The 18,537-nt window shown below is 37.8% G+C and overlaps 1 protein-coding gene across 5 annotated transcripts in view; it reads right to left on the reverse strand.

The window, feature by feature from the left end:
* The window catches only part of HYDIN (HYDIN axonemal central pair apparatus protein), a 429,838-nt gene that overhangs the window by 320,671 nt on the left and 90,630 nt on the right, over nucleotides 1–18,537 (reverse strand). For all 5 annotated transcript variants that reach the window (XM_047836101.1, XM_047836099.1, XM_047836098.1 and 2 more), the window contains 2 exons: nucleotides 10,703–10,822; nucleotides 7,245–7,379 (listed from right to left, as the gene is read on the reverse strand). In XM_047836101.1, coding sequence (XP_047692057.1) covers nucleotides 7,245–7,379; nucleotides 10,703–10,822 — 255 coding nt within the window. The remainder of the gene's footprint in view (nucleotides 1–7,244; nucleotides 7,380–10,702; nucleotides 10,823–18,537) is intronic.

The raw sequence follows: 18,537 nt of genomic DNA on the forward strand, positions 1-18,537 counted from the left end.
ACTTTTGAGTCTAACATCCACCTCCAGCTACTGCCCCATTTTTCCAATTACTCTTTACAGCAAAACTGCTCACAGGTATTATTTACACTCAATATCACCACATCCTTGCTGTCCATTCTCTCTTCAACCCATTCCATTAGGCTTCTGTACACAACATTCCACAGAAACTCCTTCTGCCAAGGTCACTCATGGTGTTGCCAAATCCAATGGCTCATTCCACATCCTTATAATTCGACTCTCCATAACTTTGGACGTAATCCAAAACTGATCTCTCCTTCCCTTTTGAAATGCTGTATCCATTTGTAATTCCAAGGCACTGTAATCTTCTGATTTTCCTCTTATTTCATGACCACCCCTTCCTCTTTGTGTCATCCTCTGTTGGCATCTCCTCCTTTTACCAGCATCTCCTTTATGTACACCCACTCTCAACATCAGCTCATCCACCTCTCGGTGAAAAGTGTCATCTTTTACATGATTTTCAAATCTTCATCTCTGGCCAATATCTCCCTTTTGCCATAGATAATTGTGTCCAGCTGCCTATTTGGTATTTCCACTTGGATGTCTAAAGGGAAGATCCAACTTAACGTATAAAAACCAGATTCCCCGGGGGCGCCTGGGTGGCTCGGTTGGTTAAGCATCCGATGGGCTCAGGTCATGATTTCAAGGTTTGTGAGTTCGAGCCCTGCGTCAGGCTCTGTGCTGACAGTGTGGAGCCTGGAACCTGCTATCAATTCTGTGTCTCCCTCTCTCTTTGCCCCTCCCGAACTCATGCTCTGTCTCTCTCTCTCTCTCTCTCAAAAATAAAATAAACACTAAAAAAAAAAAAACAAAAAACATATTCCCTGAATCCTTCTGATTCCCTACCTTACTCCCACCCAGCTTCACAAACCTGTTTTTCCTCCACTTTTCCCTACCTCGGCAAATGGTGCCACCATTCGGTCAGTGCTGGTCAAAAAACTATGAATCAAACTAGACTCTTTTCTCACACCCTTTATCCAATCCATGAACAAATCCTGACAGCTCTACCATAAAAATGTATATCCTTTATCTACTTACTTCCCACACTTTCACTGTCACCACCCTAATCCAAATCATCCACCACTTTTACCCAAACTATTACAATAGCCTCTTATCCCTGTATTCATCAGGGTTCAGTTCTGCTACACATGACAGGAAACAGAACAAAATCAGAGCAACTTAAACTAGATAGACAGAAGTTTCTCTCTCTATCATAAACCAATCCGGAAGTAGGCAGGCTGGATTCGTATGGTGGCTCCACAGTGACACCAGGGACCCAAATTCCTAAATTGCTGCTCTACCATTCTAGCACACAGCATCTATCCTCAATGTCACCCCATGTAGCAGAGTAATTCTTAGGATGCCAGCTATTTCTCACAGCCAGGCTACAGGCCAAAAAAAGGCAGAAGGACAAAACAAAGCACCTCCATGCTGAGTCAGCTTTTGTCAATACATGCTTGGAAGTCCCGCTCACATCTCACTGATCAACACAGACACAAATAGCTGCAAAGAAGGTTGGGGAAATGCAATCTTTTATTTAAGGCAGCAGTGAACCCAATCGAAATTTGGGATTCTCTTACCAATGAAGAAAGAGAAGACGGATGTTAAGGGTGGGCCACTAGCTATTACACCTCACACTCCCTTCAGTCTATCCTCGGTGCAGCAACCAGACTAATCCCCAAATGTAAGGCAGAGATGTCATTCGTATTCAAAACCCAGTGGGGTAGATACAGGGAAAGGATTCAGTATTTATTCTATCTTTCCTGTATGAGCTGCACCTCATCATCCTCATTGGATCATTACAAAAACAAAACATAACAACAGACACTCTGTGCCTTTTGATGTGATACAATAGGTAGTACCACATCACCTAAGAATTCTTGCCCCCTCCCAAAGTCAAATATTAATCGAATCAAGCCTCTGGATCTAACTACCAGTTTATAGGAAACAGAAGGGACAGAGAACATCTGCTGGGGATGCATTCAACACCTTGTTTGGATCCTGATTAAAGGAAGCCAAGTTAAAAAAAAAAAAAAAATATATATATATATATATATATATATATATATATATATGGTGTGTGTGTGTGTATATATATGTATATATATTTATATGTGTGTGTATATATATATATGTATATGTGTGTGTATATATATATACACACACACCATATATATATATATATATATATATATATGTATATATTTAAACTAGGGAGATATGAATAGTGACTAGATATTTGATGATATTGAGGAGCTACTGTCATTTTTTAGGGGTGATAGTGGTATTGTAGTTATGTTCACTTTTTAAAGGGTCCTTATCTTTCAGAGACAAAAAATGAAGTACTTGCAGATGAAAATAATATGATGTATGGGACTCACTACAAAATCCTCTGGGCAGGAGCAGCATAGATGAAGCAAGATTGGTCATGTGCAGGTAACCTGAAAATCTAGATGATGACAGTTCATTCTGGTTTTACATAGGGTACAAGCTTCCATAAGCAAGCTTACAGTGGCTTCCTATCGCACTTTGCATGGTTTCTATAACCCTTCATGACCTTGCCCTCTGCACCCTGGTCTCCTACCATGTTCCAGCAGGTTCCTCCACTCGTCACGTGCCTTCCTCACTTCCCTGCGCCTGCTGTCAAGCATGCTTCAGTCACAGGCCTTTCTACTTGCTACTCCCTCTCCCCAACAAATATCTTCCCTCTGGTATTTGCACGGCTTAATTTGGTTCTCTGCTCAATGTAACCTCATCACAGAATCCTCCTACTGATAAGAAGCAGAAGCCCATCACTCTCTATTCTCTACTAAGTCAATATCTGACATTAAATTACACATTTGCTCATTATTCATTGAGGAACATAAGCTCCATGAAGGCCAAAGCTTGTTTTGTTCTCCAGTGGATCCTGGGTCACAGAAGTAGACCTGGCACGGAGTGAATGAAAGAATATTACTCATTTTTAATATCTTTATTTAGATCCTAAACTACCAAGACTTCTTCATAAAGAGAATTCCCAACATCCTCATTAGCCTTATTATAAAATGATATTTATGAAGTCCAGAATGCTAAAAAGTAGTGACATAGACTCACTGAGGATATGTAATTAAGTGGAGAGAAACAAGAAAAAGCTAAAATCTAATATGTTCATGGTACAAAAAGATATTTGAGCCCTTTTTATATGCTTTTGCTTTTATCATCTGTAGGCCATCCTCAAGTTGAAGAAACCTTATATTTTCTTGGGATTAACTTTTACTTACTTGTCTTACTCAACAAATATTTACCACAAGTTTCTTATTTGTCAGGCATTGCGCTAGGCTAGGAAGGGCTAATTCTAGACAGGAAGAAAACAAAATCCCTATCATAATTTTTGCCAAAAAAAATGGTTAATTGTGGAAAATTTTATGGTGTCTACAATTTAATTAAAAATGCTGGCAATATAGTTCATCATCGTTGTATACCTAGATAACATTAAATACAGTAGCATTTTCTAGTCTTCCTGGACCACAATTTTTAAATTTCATAGTAACAAACCAGGAAAACTATTTTAACCACAAGTTATATATTTCCTTAAAACATAACTGAGCAATAAAATTGCTCTTCAAACTACCGCAGTCATTTCCATATGGCAATTCTATAGTAAACAGATGCTTTCTTAAGTCCAAGAAAGTACCCAGTTTTGCTTTCCTACAAAAGCCTAGTACTTTTCATTCTCCATTTAATAGTAAAGATACAAATTTAAGAGGTCAAGAAAAGTGCCAGACTCCAGAATTTTATAGTGTTATGATAACACTGACTATTCTATTTCTACCACATTGACATACACTAAGATTATTAAATTAATAACATATCCTATCATTTTTTTAAAAAAGTCTGTGTGACAAGAAGAGATACGGAAAGCCAAAGTGAACCTGCTGCACCTGTTATCTGGGCACTTGGCATTCTTAACAAGTTAAATCCCCAGGAAGCCAGATTAAAAGATGACAGGAAAAAATGTAAATTACATTATCATCTTCGACATGCTAATATACATGGGTGCTGAAAATCCAATTGAAAGGGGACTGGCTTATTAAGCTGTGGCATGCTGCAATTTACATATCTCACCCTCCAGATGTGAGGAGGGTAAATGAGAATGGAGTATGCTCAGATCAGCAGGGGATAAAGAAGAGAAATACATATGTACGTTGGCTATCAATTTAGCCAACTGAAGAAAAAGTGACACAGTGAAAAGATTGACTTCTACTTTTCCTAAAATAAATCTGAGTCCTCTGCCACATTCTGGAACAGCACTAAAGGCAGCATGGGTAATCCTAGCTGGTCATTCTGTGCATGACCCTGATGGCTTTCCAACGTTTATTTATTTTTGGGACAGAGAGAGACAGAGCATGAATGGGGGAGGGGCAGAGAGAGAGGGAGACACAGAATCTGAAACAGGCTCCAGGCTCTGAGCCATCAGCCCAGAGCCTGACGCGGGGCTCGAACTCACGGACCGCGAGATCGTGACCTGGCTGAAGTCGGACGCTTAACCGACTTCGCCACCCAGGCGCCCCCCTGATGGCTTTCCAACAGTGAGCAAATGCAGATGCCCAGACGACTGAAAAAAAACTACTGAGAGTAGGGCCCTGCTGATGGTGCAAGTATAACAGGACCTTTGCAGGAAAGGGGGACCAAAACTAGCAGCAGGGGCTTCCCCAAATTCTCACCATCAGTCTAAGGCAGTCAGCAAAAGGAGAAATCACTATGTTCTAGAAAAACATATTATGTAAATTATAGCTTAGAGTCCAAATCCAACACAAAATCTTAATGTACCCAAAGTTGAATACTTAAATTTCTCATAGGTAACCAAGATCCTCACTCTGGGTCTCCTCATACATGCATGTAGCTGTTGAAACCTTTCAAATCCTTAGAAGAAACAGTAAAACAAACTACAACTTAATTTTTTTAAATTAGGGGTTTCCCAACAGACAGACAGTGTTGGTGAAATGGAAAGGTTAAGAGGGAATAAAAAAGCCAGATTAAGGTAAGCCACCACAAAATATAGCAAAGTAATAATCCTCAATAGGAATGTTAGCATTTCATATTTATATCATAAATACAAACATACCTAAGATACATTTCAACTATTTATTTGCTGTATACATAAGCAGTAATAAAATCTTTCTCTTTACTTTTAGCTTTTGATTAGGGAAAGTTTTAAACATACACAAAGAAAACAAATGAGTGTAACAAACCCCATGTACCCACCACCCAGATTCAACAAATATTAACACTCTGCCATTCTGGCTTCACCTATACCTCAACCCAACGCTTTCTTCCCCCTTCCATTGTTATTATTTTACTTTATCGTTTTTAAGGTAAAATTTAGATATAGTAGAAGGCATAAGTATTAAAAGTATAATTTTAACAAATGAATTAATCCGTATACCCCACACACTTATCACAATATAGAACATTCTACCTCCTAAGAAAGCTCCATGTGTCCATTTCCCAGCCATAATACCTACAGGTAGTTATCCAACAGAAGACATTTTTTCTCCATCACAGGAAAAAAAAATAAGGAAATCCAATTCAGCAAATAGAACAAACTTTCTATTTCTATTTTTCAAGCTGCACAGAGGCTTCTAATCATCTTTCTACTGAAATTACAGTGTAGGAATTTCATACCCAAACTCAATCCAGACACCATTCTCTTCACAGACAGTATTCAGATACAGACACTCAAGGAAAAAAAAAAAAGGACTTTGATAACATATAACAAAATAACAGCAACATCAACGCCCCTGCCCACCACCACTTCTGGAACTTTTATCTTTTCATTTATTTCAATAGTACCCCAAGCAAAATTACATGTCCATATTAAGCACAACCTGAGAAATAAATAGTATTACCACAAAGTCAAAAAATAATAACAGCAGCATCATTCTAATAGAATTTCTAACCACTCACTACAGTGATACATGAGTGGCAGACCACATTATATTCTCTACTCCTGCTCTCCAGAAAAGTAGAAAGAGCAGCAATAGTAGCAGGGACACTAGTAATGGCATTAACAGCAGCTGACTTGTATGAGTGATGAAGAAGCAGGGATTCAAAGCTAGTACTTTCTGTCTCTATCATGTTTTATTCCAACCCTAACGGCACAATACAGATAAGCACACATACCATTAACACTATATAATAACCTGACATTTTGTCATGCTTATTTGAGTCTTGTTTTTCAACCCGACTCCTTTGGTTTTGCTGGTAAAACTCCTTTCCTCCTCTGCACAAGTCCCTACTTTGGCCCATAGAGAAGAAAACTCAACCCACAATTTTGCACTCCTGGAAAAGGGCTGGGGAGGAAGCCTCTAGCCTCAGTCCCCCGTAGCTGGTCCTTCCTTCCAGGAGGAACTGGAATTTCTATAACTGAGAAGGGTTTGGGGATGGACTGGCTCCCCCACAGCTGGAATGGTAATGCAGGGAAAAGGCCTCTTTTTGAACTCAGGCTCTTTCTAGCGGCTTAGGTGCGGACAGGGCTAAGCAGACCAGGCAGGTCTCCGCTCTCAGCTGCAGCTGCCCCACTCAAGCTTGGGTGGAGCTATCCATGTGTCAGCCCTTCAGGGCCACTTATTTGCCAGTCACTGGGGAGGAGGATGCCCTGTCCAGGCCTCAGGTACTGGCCACATTCTTTGCCATTAATGAGACTAATACTGTGATCAATATTTGGATCTTGGGTCTCTTTCCTGAACTAGTTAGAATCCAGGGAGGAGGAATGCAACTAACTACGATCCTAAACTTCCAATAAGCCATAATCTTTATGCTTTGCCTTGGCTCACTGCATCTGGAGCACACTGGTTCCTTTTTGGTGACCCTGTGGCTGATACTCAAATAAAAATATGCTGAGGTGGGGAGGAGGGTTGGCAGAGCACCCAGAAGGATCACCCTTCTTTATACCCTGGCTGCTGACAGCTCATGTAAGCCCTCAGCTCTGGTTGATGATGCTTCTCTCATCCCCAGTGGTGCACTATCCCCTCCTCTCAGCCACCCTGACCACCACTCTAACCACCACCACCATCACCACCACTAATAACATCGACACCAACACCACCACCCTCAACACCACCAACACAGTCAGCAACACAACCACCAACACCGCAACCAATACCACTCATGGCAATACTACCAACGCCTCCAGGAATGTTCGGAATTGCCAACTGCTAACGGCAAGTACGCAACCACTTTCTTACCTTGTTCTCCTCCGGAGTGAAGAGGATTCGGAATATGGACGGCACTCCTGGAGCTACTTTGTGGCCAATGTCTTTGGGGCTGATTACTTTAAAGTAAGGTGAACTTTCCTCAACAACTTTCACCATCCTTGGAATCTGCAAGAAAAACACACCACGGTGGCCACTCTGCCCATGAAAAAGCAAAAGCAAAAGCCCAGGCTTTGTAGTCCACCAGGAAATCTCCATCTACTACTTACCAGCCACTCGACCTAGGTCAAGGCTTAACTTCTGTCTCCTCAAATGTGAGACGAGATGACTCATTCTGAGCATCTGAGTTTTATTTTTTTTTAATTATTATTCACTGTTATCATTACTGAAAGCCTTTGTTCATTTTCTCATTTAAATGGGACTATCTTTGAAGAAGAACCTCATGGTCAGCTAAAACCCCACCCACATGGTAGAGATCAGCTCAATTTCCCATCATTTGAGGACTGCTCTGGGAGAAGAAATCACACTTACTGCTCTCCTACTATGGACCATCCACCATGAGCCGTACACGATGAGCAGCTTAATCCTCTCAATAACCCTGAGCTTCGTTATGACTCCTATTCTACAGAAGGGGAACAAGACACTTTTCCCTAAGTGCTATAGCTTCGCCCAGTCCCAGCCTCACTCTACCTTCCCTCTTGGGGACTGTCCTAAGTAGACACCACTGTGCACAAGAACAAAGAGCAAGCAGCAGAGGGTCCCCAGGCCAGTGTCAGAGTGGCTTCAGACAGTTTCATTCTCTTCAAGTTCTCCTCTGCTCTACTTGCCTCGCCCACGGTATGCTTCTCTGTTTAACAAAGACAGTCTAAGCAATAAAGGAAATATAAATGTGAGGAGAACCTAGAGGTTCTAGGGACATAAGGAAAGGGATGACTTTTTTTTTTAAGACTTGAAGGGAGCAAAAGAAAGTGAATATAGTTAAGTATGACTGAGAAGTCTCAGGGGAAAAATGAGAACAAAACCCCCACAATCTCTCAAAACTGAAATCCAGATGGGCAAGGGAAGAAGAAATGCCGAAGATCAGACTTAAGGCTGATCTTAAGACTAGAAAGTAAGGAGGCAGGGAAGAGATGTGTGCAAATCTGATAGGAGCCCAACAGGAGTGGCTGGTAAGGGGAATGTGCAGTGTCATTTACAATGTGCAGAATGATACTACTTAAGCTGCTGGGAATACTTTTGGTAAGAGCATAATTATGGATTTAAAAAACTAGAAAGGAAAACACCAACAACCCTAGGAATAATAACAATAATATTGGTTTAGTGCTTCCTATGTGACAGGTGCTGAGCTGAATACTTTACATGCATTACCTCATTTAATATTCCAAACAACCTATTAAAATGGGTGCTATTAGGGGCTCCTGGGTGGCTCAGTCGGTTGAACGTCCGACTTCGGCTCAGGTCATGAACTCGTGGTTTGTGAGTTTGAGCCCCGCGTCAGGCTCTGTGCTGACAGCCCAGAGCCTGAAGCCTGCTTCGGATTCTGTGTCTCTCCATCTCTCGGCCCCTCCCCTGCTCATGCTCTGTGTCTCTCTGTCTCTCAATAATAAATAAACGTTAAAAAAAATTAAAAAAAAAAAAAAGAAATGGGTACTACTAGTATTCCCATGGCCCGGAGAAGTGAAGTGACTTACCCAAGGTCTGCAGCTGGGAGACAGATGAGTTTGACTCTATAGTCTGGGTGCTAATAATTATATCCCAAGTACAGTGCACTGTGGCTTGTAGAGTGCTCACAGCTTACTTTCATCTTGTGTGTGTGGGAGATAGAGGAATAAGGACCAAATGGTCTCCGTTGTTTGCATTCAATGCCAATGAGGAAGCAAATAAATAGTGAACAGCACAGAAATTCTATCCCAGCAGTTCTTTACGAGTCTGTGAGCTAAGGAAGTAGAGAAGCAGGCTTTTATCAGCCACCTAGTACAAGGGTCCTGAGAGTCACATGTCCAAGAACAAGCCTTCCTAGGCTAGAGAAATCTATCTGCTTTTGGCAGCTGGACTTTCCCTGGAGGGGGACCCTCCTTTCATGAGGTCTAACAGCACAGCAGCATCTAACCAAGAGGTGTTGGGTTACCCATGAGAAGTGAGTGCCCTCTGGCAGACAAAACTGACACATGCCCTATACCCTTTACTTGCTCATATATACCTGCTGGGAATCGTGTCTTATTTAGGGCTGAGCAGGAGTGGCCAAAGTACCCTTGGGCTAGCTCCTCTCTCTTTAATAGCCTTAAAATACCTGAGCAAGAGTCAAAAAGTCATGGCAAAAGGGAAAAAGAGAAGTGGAAGTGACAAAGTGACTTCGTTGGCAGTCCTACATGAAAAGAGAGAGCCCTACTGTGTATGTAAAGTATCTCTTCTTGAGGTCCAGGTGCCTAATCCTGAGCATCTCAGATTCTCTTTCTTCTGACTACCCTTTTAACTTCTGTCCCTTGAGCTTCTCTTGCTAACACTTCTGCTGCCAAGAACTAAATACACCATTTTCTTCAGAGTCTGACTTTGCTGCCACTAAATCACCCCATTGATCTCTGAAAGGCATCACTGATTCCTTTAATGAGTTACTGCCAAATATAACTGCAAGTGTTCTTGCATAGTCTTCATTTATTTTTTTTCTTTTCTCCTACAGCTAGGCTTTTTATCTCCACACTCTCAAACTCCTGAGGTATTCCTACCTGCCTTCACATCTGAAGTTTAGCATCTCTCAGATGCCTTCCTCCCCATCTGACTACTTTTCACACTTTAACTGTGCTTCATGCTGACCTCCCACATTATTCTTTCTTCCATTATTGTTACATGTCCAGGAAATCTTCATGAACTTAATACCTTTTTCTTGAAGTAAACCCTAATTTATCTCTTGGGGAGAAAAGGCATATGGATTGAGAAGAGATTCAGTGGCAACCAGAAAAGGACAAGGTATAGACAGTGGGAGAAGCTGTCCAAAATTATCTATAGACAAAATCTGAAGGCTATCTGAGGTAGAAGGGAGGAGACAGAAAAAGGGGAACGGGAACTCCATTTTTTTTGGAGATTTTTTTCTTAAATACAATTTATAAAGTATAAATAATTTGGCTGAACAACCTCAATTCATATGAGTAGAGTTTATACCTTCATGTGGGAAATGGTGGCTCTAACACACAGTATGTAAGCATGAAGAGTAATTGTCTTGAACCAGTCACACATAAGAACTTCATGACATTTCCCTAACCAATATTTTACTCAAAAAATGTTACTGCACATGTTGGGAGTTGACCATTTGGTGGGCACTGACTTGGGCTTGAACATGTATGAACACACCAACCCAGTCTTGTCTTCATTAAGCTTATAGTCAAAGGGCATGTTTTCAACTATTTTCTTAGAATTCATCTAAGATCCTACAGGATTCCATTTTATTTAATCCCTTTTTATATTCCATGAGAGGTACATTCAGCAAACATACTCACTTTGTCATTGTTTCTCAAAACCAGTGGAACTTCATAGACTTCACAGGGAGTATAGTTCTGAAACACAATTTCTGATGGAAAGGGCTGGAATAATGCCTGATCCAGGTCAATTCCTGAAAACTGCATTGAAAGAATAAATTCATTATATAGTCACACAGTGGCAGAAATGACTGGGGAAGATATGAAAATACTATATAGACCTATGGATACTAACACTAAAAACATAGGAAATACTCAGAAAGGGGTAACTACTATAAACAATAATTGTTATAAGTAGTAAAGTTACTGTGATCAACTTATTATATGTATATATATGTAATTAATATATATGTATGTATACATACATGTATATGTATGTATATGTATTTATATATATAAATATATATGTGTGTGTGTGTGTGTGTGTGTGTGTATATATATATATATATATATATATATATATATATATATATATAATTTATTGTCAAATGGTTTCCATACAACTCTGAATGCTCATCCCAACAGGTGCCCTCCTCAATGCCCATCACCCACTTTCCCCTCTCCCCCACCCCCCATCAACCCTCAGTTTGTTCTCAGTATTTAAGGGTCTCTTATGGCTTGCCTCCTTCCCTTTCTGTAACTTTTTCCTCCCCTTTCCCTCCCCCCTGGTCTTCTGTTAAGTTTCTCAGGATCCACATAAGAGTGAAAACATATGGTATCTGTCTTCCTTTGCCTGACTTATTCACTTAGCATAATACTCTCCAGTTGCATCCACATTGCTACAAATGGCCAGACTTCATTCTTTCTCACTGCCATCAACTTGTTTAATACAAAACAAAGTAGAAGATTTTGTCCTCAGTTAAAAAAATATAGGCTAATTAGAACACCAACCCAAAACTTCCATTTATGTCAATGGTGAATAATTTGAACCAATCCCCCTATTAAAATAACAAGAAAAACTGTATCAACAAATATCTGCTTGGAGGCACTGAAGAGCTAACAAGACATTCTGATCTAATATTGAAATTATGAATTATCTCAAACTATTAGCTTGTGTAGTATCCAACAGGTTTTGAGTATTGCCATGTTTCCTTAAAATTTTAGAATATCCCATGATGCCCTGTGAGTTTATAGTTGCACCCTGGGGCACCTTAGTATAGGTTGGAAAGTGAAGATGTAAGCAACCATCTCAATAATTTAGAAAAGCAATAGCAAACATAAGAAAGAAAGAAAGAAAGAAAGAAAGAAAGAAAGAAAGAAAGTCCAAACAAATGAAAAAGCGACATAACAAAAACAACAGCAAAAAATAATGAAATAGAAAGTAACCATACTACAGAATCAACAAAGCCAAAAGTTGAGTCTTTGAAAAGACTGATAAAATTGATAAAATACCTAATGAGCATGATCAAGAAAATAAGACAAAAGTTACAATAAGCCAAGATAAAGAATGAAAATAGGGATATTACAACAGAAACTGAACTATGTAAAAAGATAACAAATGGATAGTATGTCAATAAATGGGAAAATGTACATTAAAAAGTACTTAAGAAAATAAAATTTATCAAAAGTAGCACAAAAACAAAGAAAATTTTAGTAGTTCTGTAACCATTAGATAAATTAAAACTGTAAGTAAAACATTTTCATAGAGAAAACTCCAGCCCAAATAACTTTACAAGCAAATTCTAGCAAACATTTAAAGACACAAATCAAATATTATAAGACCTCTCCTAAAGGAAAGAAAAAAAAAAAATTAATGTCTCCCAACTCGATGATGTTAGCATAACTTTCATATAACTAAGAAAGATGGTGGGAGAAAGGAAAACTATAGGCTAGTCTTATAAACGATAGAATTTTTTTTAAAGGAACAAAACATTAGCAAATTGAAACTCACAGTATATAAAAAGGATAACACATCATGATCAAATTGGGTGTAACTCAGAAATTCAAAGTTGTTTTAACAGAGCTCATTAAAAAGAAACAAAATTGTCATAAGAAGAAAAATTGTTTATTTAGAAAATTCAAAACAACTTATAGATAAACTATTAGAAGTTAGAATCAATAAATTATTTATCAAGGTCACTGAGTATGAGGCCAACAAGTAAAAATCAATTATATTACTAGGTACTAACAATGAACATGTAGGAAATAAAATATATAAGCAATACGATTTAATAGCCTCCCAAAACATAAAATACATAGAAATAAATCCAATGAAAGATGTGTAAAACCTTCAACCAGAAAAGCCACAAGATATTACTGAGAGGAATTAAAGAAGACCTATGTAAATACAGTAATATACCATGTTTATGAATTGAAAGACAATATTTTAAGGATGTCAAATACTCCCCAAACTGATCTAAAAATTCAATGCAATCTAATAAAAAAAATCCTGGTAGAAAATTTTTTTGAAAATTAAAAAGCTGATTACAAAATTTATATGTAAAACAAAGGGACCAAGAATAGACAAGATACATTTGAAGAACAAGATACGAGGACTTGCTTTATCAGGCAGCAAGATTTTTTATATTATTACATATCATATACTGTTACTTATCAACAATTAAAATAGTGAAATGTTAGCACAAGATTTATCATAAAAACAAATATACCAGATTTAAAAGCCCAGAAACAAATCCTTAAATATATCATCACTTGATTTATGACAAAGGTAACACTAACAAGCATTGAGGAAGAGAAATTCTCTTCAATGAACGGTGTTGGGTTAACTGGATATTCCATATGAAAAATATCAATTTAATCCCTATCATACACCATTCCAAGTGTATCAAAGCTCTCAATATGAAAGGTTGAAACAATGTTTTCAGAAGAAGACCAAGAGGAATATCTTCACGATGTTGAAGAGTGCAAAATTTTCTTTAATGGGGCACAGAAAATATAAAACATAAATTTAAAAACCGATAAATTAAGTCATATTGAAGTTTGAAACATGTTCATCAAAAGATTCCCTTAAGAAATGAAAAAGAAATCCAAAGAATGGGAGAAGATTATTTGTAATACACATAACTGATAAAGGACTAATCTCCAGAATATATGAACTTATATAAACAGTAAGAAATGGACAAAGCACATAAACAGGCAATTTATAAAAGATGATAACCAGATGGCTAATAAACATGAAAAGTTGCTTAACCTCATTAGAAATCAAGAAACTGAAAATTAAGCCACACCGTGACAACACTACACTCCCAATAGAATCATTTCAATTAAAGAAACTGACAATGTTAAGCATTAGCAAGTATTAGCAATTCCAACTGGAATTCCCACACACAGCTAATGGCAATATGATGGTACAAACACTTTAGAAAACTGGCAGTTACTACTAAAGAGACACATAGGCATAGCCTATCACCTAGAAATTCCACTTTTATGTGTAGGCCCAATAGAAATGCATACGTGTGCACTAAAAGAAATGTACAAGAGTGTTTATAACACCATCATTTATAAGATCCAAAATGTGGGAAAAGCCAAATGCTCATCAACAGTAAAATGGATAAACAACTGGTGGTGTAGTCATACAGTGGAATACCATACAACGATAAAAGTGAACCACCTATTACTAAGCACAACACAAATCTTCAAAACTTAATATATTGACTTAAATTAGCCAGAAATTAAAGAGTATATACTGTGGTATCCCAGTCATATGAGATTGAATAAAGAAAAAATAAACCTGTGATTAGCAGTTCTTCTGAAGAAGAGGGAGAGGTAATGACAGAGAAGGACAGAACAAAGCTTCCAGGATGCCAGTAATGTTGTATCTTACATTCCTTCATCTGAGTGGTGGTGATATGAGTATCCTTACTTTGTGAAAATTCATCAAGCTATGTGCTCATAATACACCCACATACACACTCAAATTCAATAAAATTTTTACTTACAATGTATTTTCGACACAAGAGAATAAAGGAGAAAATTATTACAATCATTTCAATAGAGGTAGAAAAACATTTGATAAAATTAAGTATCTATTCACAATAAAAAAAAAAAAAACTCCTAGCACACAAAGCAAAACAGGTAACTTCCTCAGTCTGACAGAGAGTATCCAGATCCTCACAAAGAAAATAATAACATTACACTTAATGTTAACATGCTGGGTTTTTTTTTCTTTTACTTTAGGAAGCAAGACAGGGATACCTTTGATCATAACTTGTACTCAGTATTCTATTAAACCTAGTAGTAAATTCAGAGAAGCAGGTGAAATATGTAAAAAATTAAGATTAAAAGGAACCTTAAAAACATACTGCTGAGAGAAGCCAATCAGAAAAGGATACATACTGTATGATTTCAGATATATGACATTCTGGAAAAGTGATTATCAATGGTTCAGGGGGTGGGAGGGAAAGATGGCTACTTGAACACATGATTTTTAGGGCAGTGAAGCTATTCTCTATGATACAGTTATGACAGATCTATGTCATTACACATCTGTCAAAAGCTATTATAGAATATACAGATGCACAGTGAACCCCACTGTGAACTATGGACTTTAGTTAATAATAATGTATCAATATTGGCTCACCAATTGTAAACAAACAAACAAACAAACTACCACACTAATACAAGATATAAATAATAGGGACAAATGTGTGTGCTAGGGTAGGGAAATGGGGCATGTGAGAACTCTCTGTACTTCCCAATTTTTCTATGAACCTAAAACTTCTCTAAAAATTTATCTATTAATTTGTAAACACTCAAGATGGGAAAGAAAGAAATAAAACTGCCATTATTCAAAGGTAATAAGTATTTTCAAAGACAATCCAAATAAATCCATAGATGAACTATTACAATTAATAATGAGAGTGACAAGAGTTAAAAAGGAAATTTTCAAATAGATACTATTAGAAGTTATTTTTCAATAAATAAAACAAAAATGTTAAAGCGAGGGAAAATCACATTATATAACATTGCACCCAAATACCTGAGACTAAAATAGAACAGATATGAAAAGATCTCTATAGGGAAAACTATCAAACTTCACTGAGAGAAATTAAAGAAGGTTTCAAGAAACGGGAGATACACTATGTCAGTGGATTAAAAGAATTAATATCACAAGGATATAAATTCTCCCTAAGTTAATTTATAGACAATGCAATCTCAATCAAAATCTCTTTGATTAATAAATTGATTCTAAAATGTATATGGGAATGCAAAGAGCCAAAAGTAGCCAAGATACTTTTGAAAATTCCTAAGAGAAAATACCTTTAAAGAACAAAGTATCTTGTTATATTTATAGATATTCAAATATATAGCAACTAAAACACCGTGGTGTGGATTAGAATAAATTGACCAATAGTGTGGAAAAGTCCAGAAACAGATCCTTGCATATGGATCACTGGATATATGACAGAGGCACTGTGGTGCAGAAGGAGACAATGGATCTCAGCATAAACGACACTTAGAATCCCAGATGGACTGCGTGTAGGCTGTAACTGGCAGTGTGAGTTCCCTTCCCCACCCCTCCTGCCACAAATAACCAGGGTTGAGAGAAGATGCCCAGTGAGAACGTCCACAACTTCAGATCTCTGGTGAGGCTGGCACAATACAGATCAAAGCAGACGACATACTCTGATAGGCAAAACCACCAACTCCTTGTCTGGAATAATAGGAAGGGCAACAAGAAATCCCCTGGATGTCATCTAGCACCAGGAAATAGTAAGGAAGGCTGGGCTGATTAGGGCTACACATAAATCTGCATATTTATAGGAAGCAGCTTGTCACTGAGACAGGCTAGAAGAGAAAAACTCTGAATCAGAAGGGTCCCTACAAGTCACAACTCTGGGGAGAAGGAAAGGCTAACACAATTCAGTCATTCTTCCTTCCTTCTTCTCAGTCCTCTTCCAAATAAACACAGCACACAATCCTCTTTCATAAAACTGCACGGAGAATCGTGGAGGATTTCTGCTGGTCTGGGACAGTGCCAGGCCCTGCCTCAACAGTAACCGCCTGCAATAGCAAGTCCAGGAAAAATGTCCTTCTTTCTTTTGAAAATGAGTGGTAATGATAATAATAATGATAAATCAAGATCTATACAAACTTCAAGAACAAAAAAAATAAGAAAATGGCAAATGAAGAATAGTTAACCATTTCGTTGCCATGAAGCAACGAAAATAATAGCCACACCATTTCACTATAAACTCAAAAAACATAATGGAAAAAATCTGAGAGCACCAAGCAAATAATTAAGAGTGCAGGGAGGAAAAAAAAGCAATCAAAGAGATGAAAAATTCATGTGTTCACTCGATAAATACTAATTGAGTTTCCAATATTTTTCATACGTTAAGCATATAGTACTGAACAAAGCCAACAAAATCCTTGACCTCAGGAAGCTTACATTCTTGGGGGAAATGGATAAAAAAAGTAGAAATAAAGAAATATATAATATGAGGTCAGGCAGTGATATGCTATGAAGTAAACTAAAATAGGACAAGGAGAGAGAGTGAATGCAGGATGTATGCTCTCTTCAGGAGGTGGTCAAGAGATGGCCTCTCTGAGAAAAAGTCATCCAAGTAGAGACGTGAAGCAAGCCATGCAAAGATCTGAGAGAATAACATTCCAGTTAGAAGGAATAGCAAGTACAAAGGCCCTGGGGTGGGAATTATCTCTGAATGTTCAAAGAGCAGCTGATGGATATAGCATAGCTAGAAGACAATGAGGAAAAGTGGAAGAAAACGAGGTCTATGAGAGAAGTAGGTAGGATTAGATGATGCACAGTCTTATAACTCTGAGGGCAATAGGAAGCTGTTGGATGATTTTAGATATGGAAGTAACATGTTCTAATTCACATTTTTAAAAAATAATTCTTCTTTGTGCAGAACTGATGATGGGGCAATGAGATGGAAACAGGGAGACTACTTCAATAGTCTATAGGATGGTGGCTTGAACTGGGAGGGTGGTGGTGGAGGTGGTGAGAAGTAGTTTGAGTAAATATATATTTGTGAAAGCAGAGTTTATAGCATTTGCCATTGGACCTCATATAAGATGCAAGAAAAAGAGAGGAATCCGAGATAACTCCAAGGTAGGTTTCTGGCCTGAGGAAAAAGATAAATGGGGGTACTATATACTAGAGGAAGGAGACAAAAGAGAAGAGATCACATCTTCAGGAAAGGAACATAACACAAACATGAGATCTTAGATATTTTCAGTCTGAGCTGCCAAGCATTCATTGGGCTGAATATGTGATTCAGAGTTCAGAAGATAGGCCATAGCAGGAGAAATAATTATGAAAGTAATCATTTAAAAAGTAGGATTTAAAGCCTTATTCCTAGAAGGAGTCACCTAAAGAATGAGTTGAAAAGAGAAAGAAGTTGAAGGAGCAAGTACTGGGGAGCTCACTACTCGTCGTAAAAGTACATTTAGCGATCAGGAAGAGGAAAGCCATCAAAATAAAAAAATTAAAAAAATAAATAAGTAAATAAATAAAGACAAAAACAGCCAGTGAAGTTGGAAGAAAACCAAAGGAGTATCATATCTGAGCTACAAGTGAATAAAAAGGTATAAGAAAGAGACACTGAGTCAAATGCTGTGAGAGAACCCAGAAGTGCCAAATTAGTCAAGCATAAGGGTGAATTCTAAGAGAAACACGCATACACAAAACTCAAAGTAAGGGACACAGAGGATACCCTGATGGATATAATAACAAATGTAAATGAGCAGGAAAAAAAAAAAGAACCAAAAATGGCAAGAACAAATAATGGGTAATTCAAGAAAAACTTTCTAGAAGTAAACTAAAGATACATAGTATCTCAAGAAAAGTTTAGTCACACCCTAATAAAATCACTGGATATTAAATTAGAATAAACAATCTTGGGGCATATGTGCTAAAAGATTCAAGTCTC

This window comes from Prionailurus viverrinus, chromosome E2 (genome assembly GCF_022837055.1).
Source record: "Prionailurus viverrinus isolate Anna chromosome E2, UM_Priviv_1.0, whole genome shotgun sequence".
NCBI classification, from domain to species: Eukaryota; Metazoa; Chordata; class Mammalia; order Carnivora; family Felidae; genus Prionailurus; species Prionailurus viverrinus.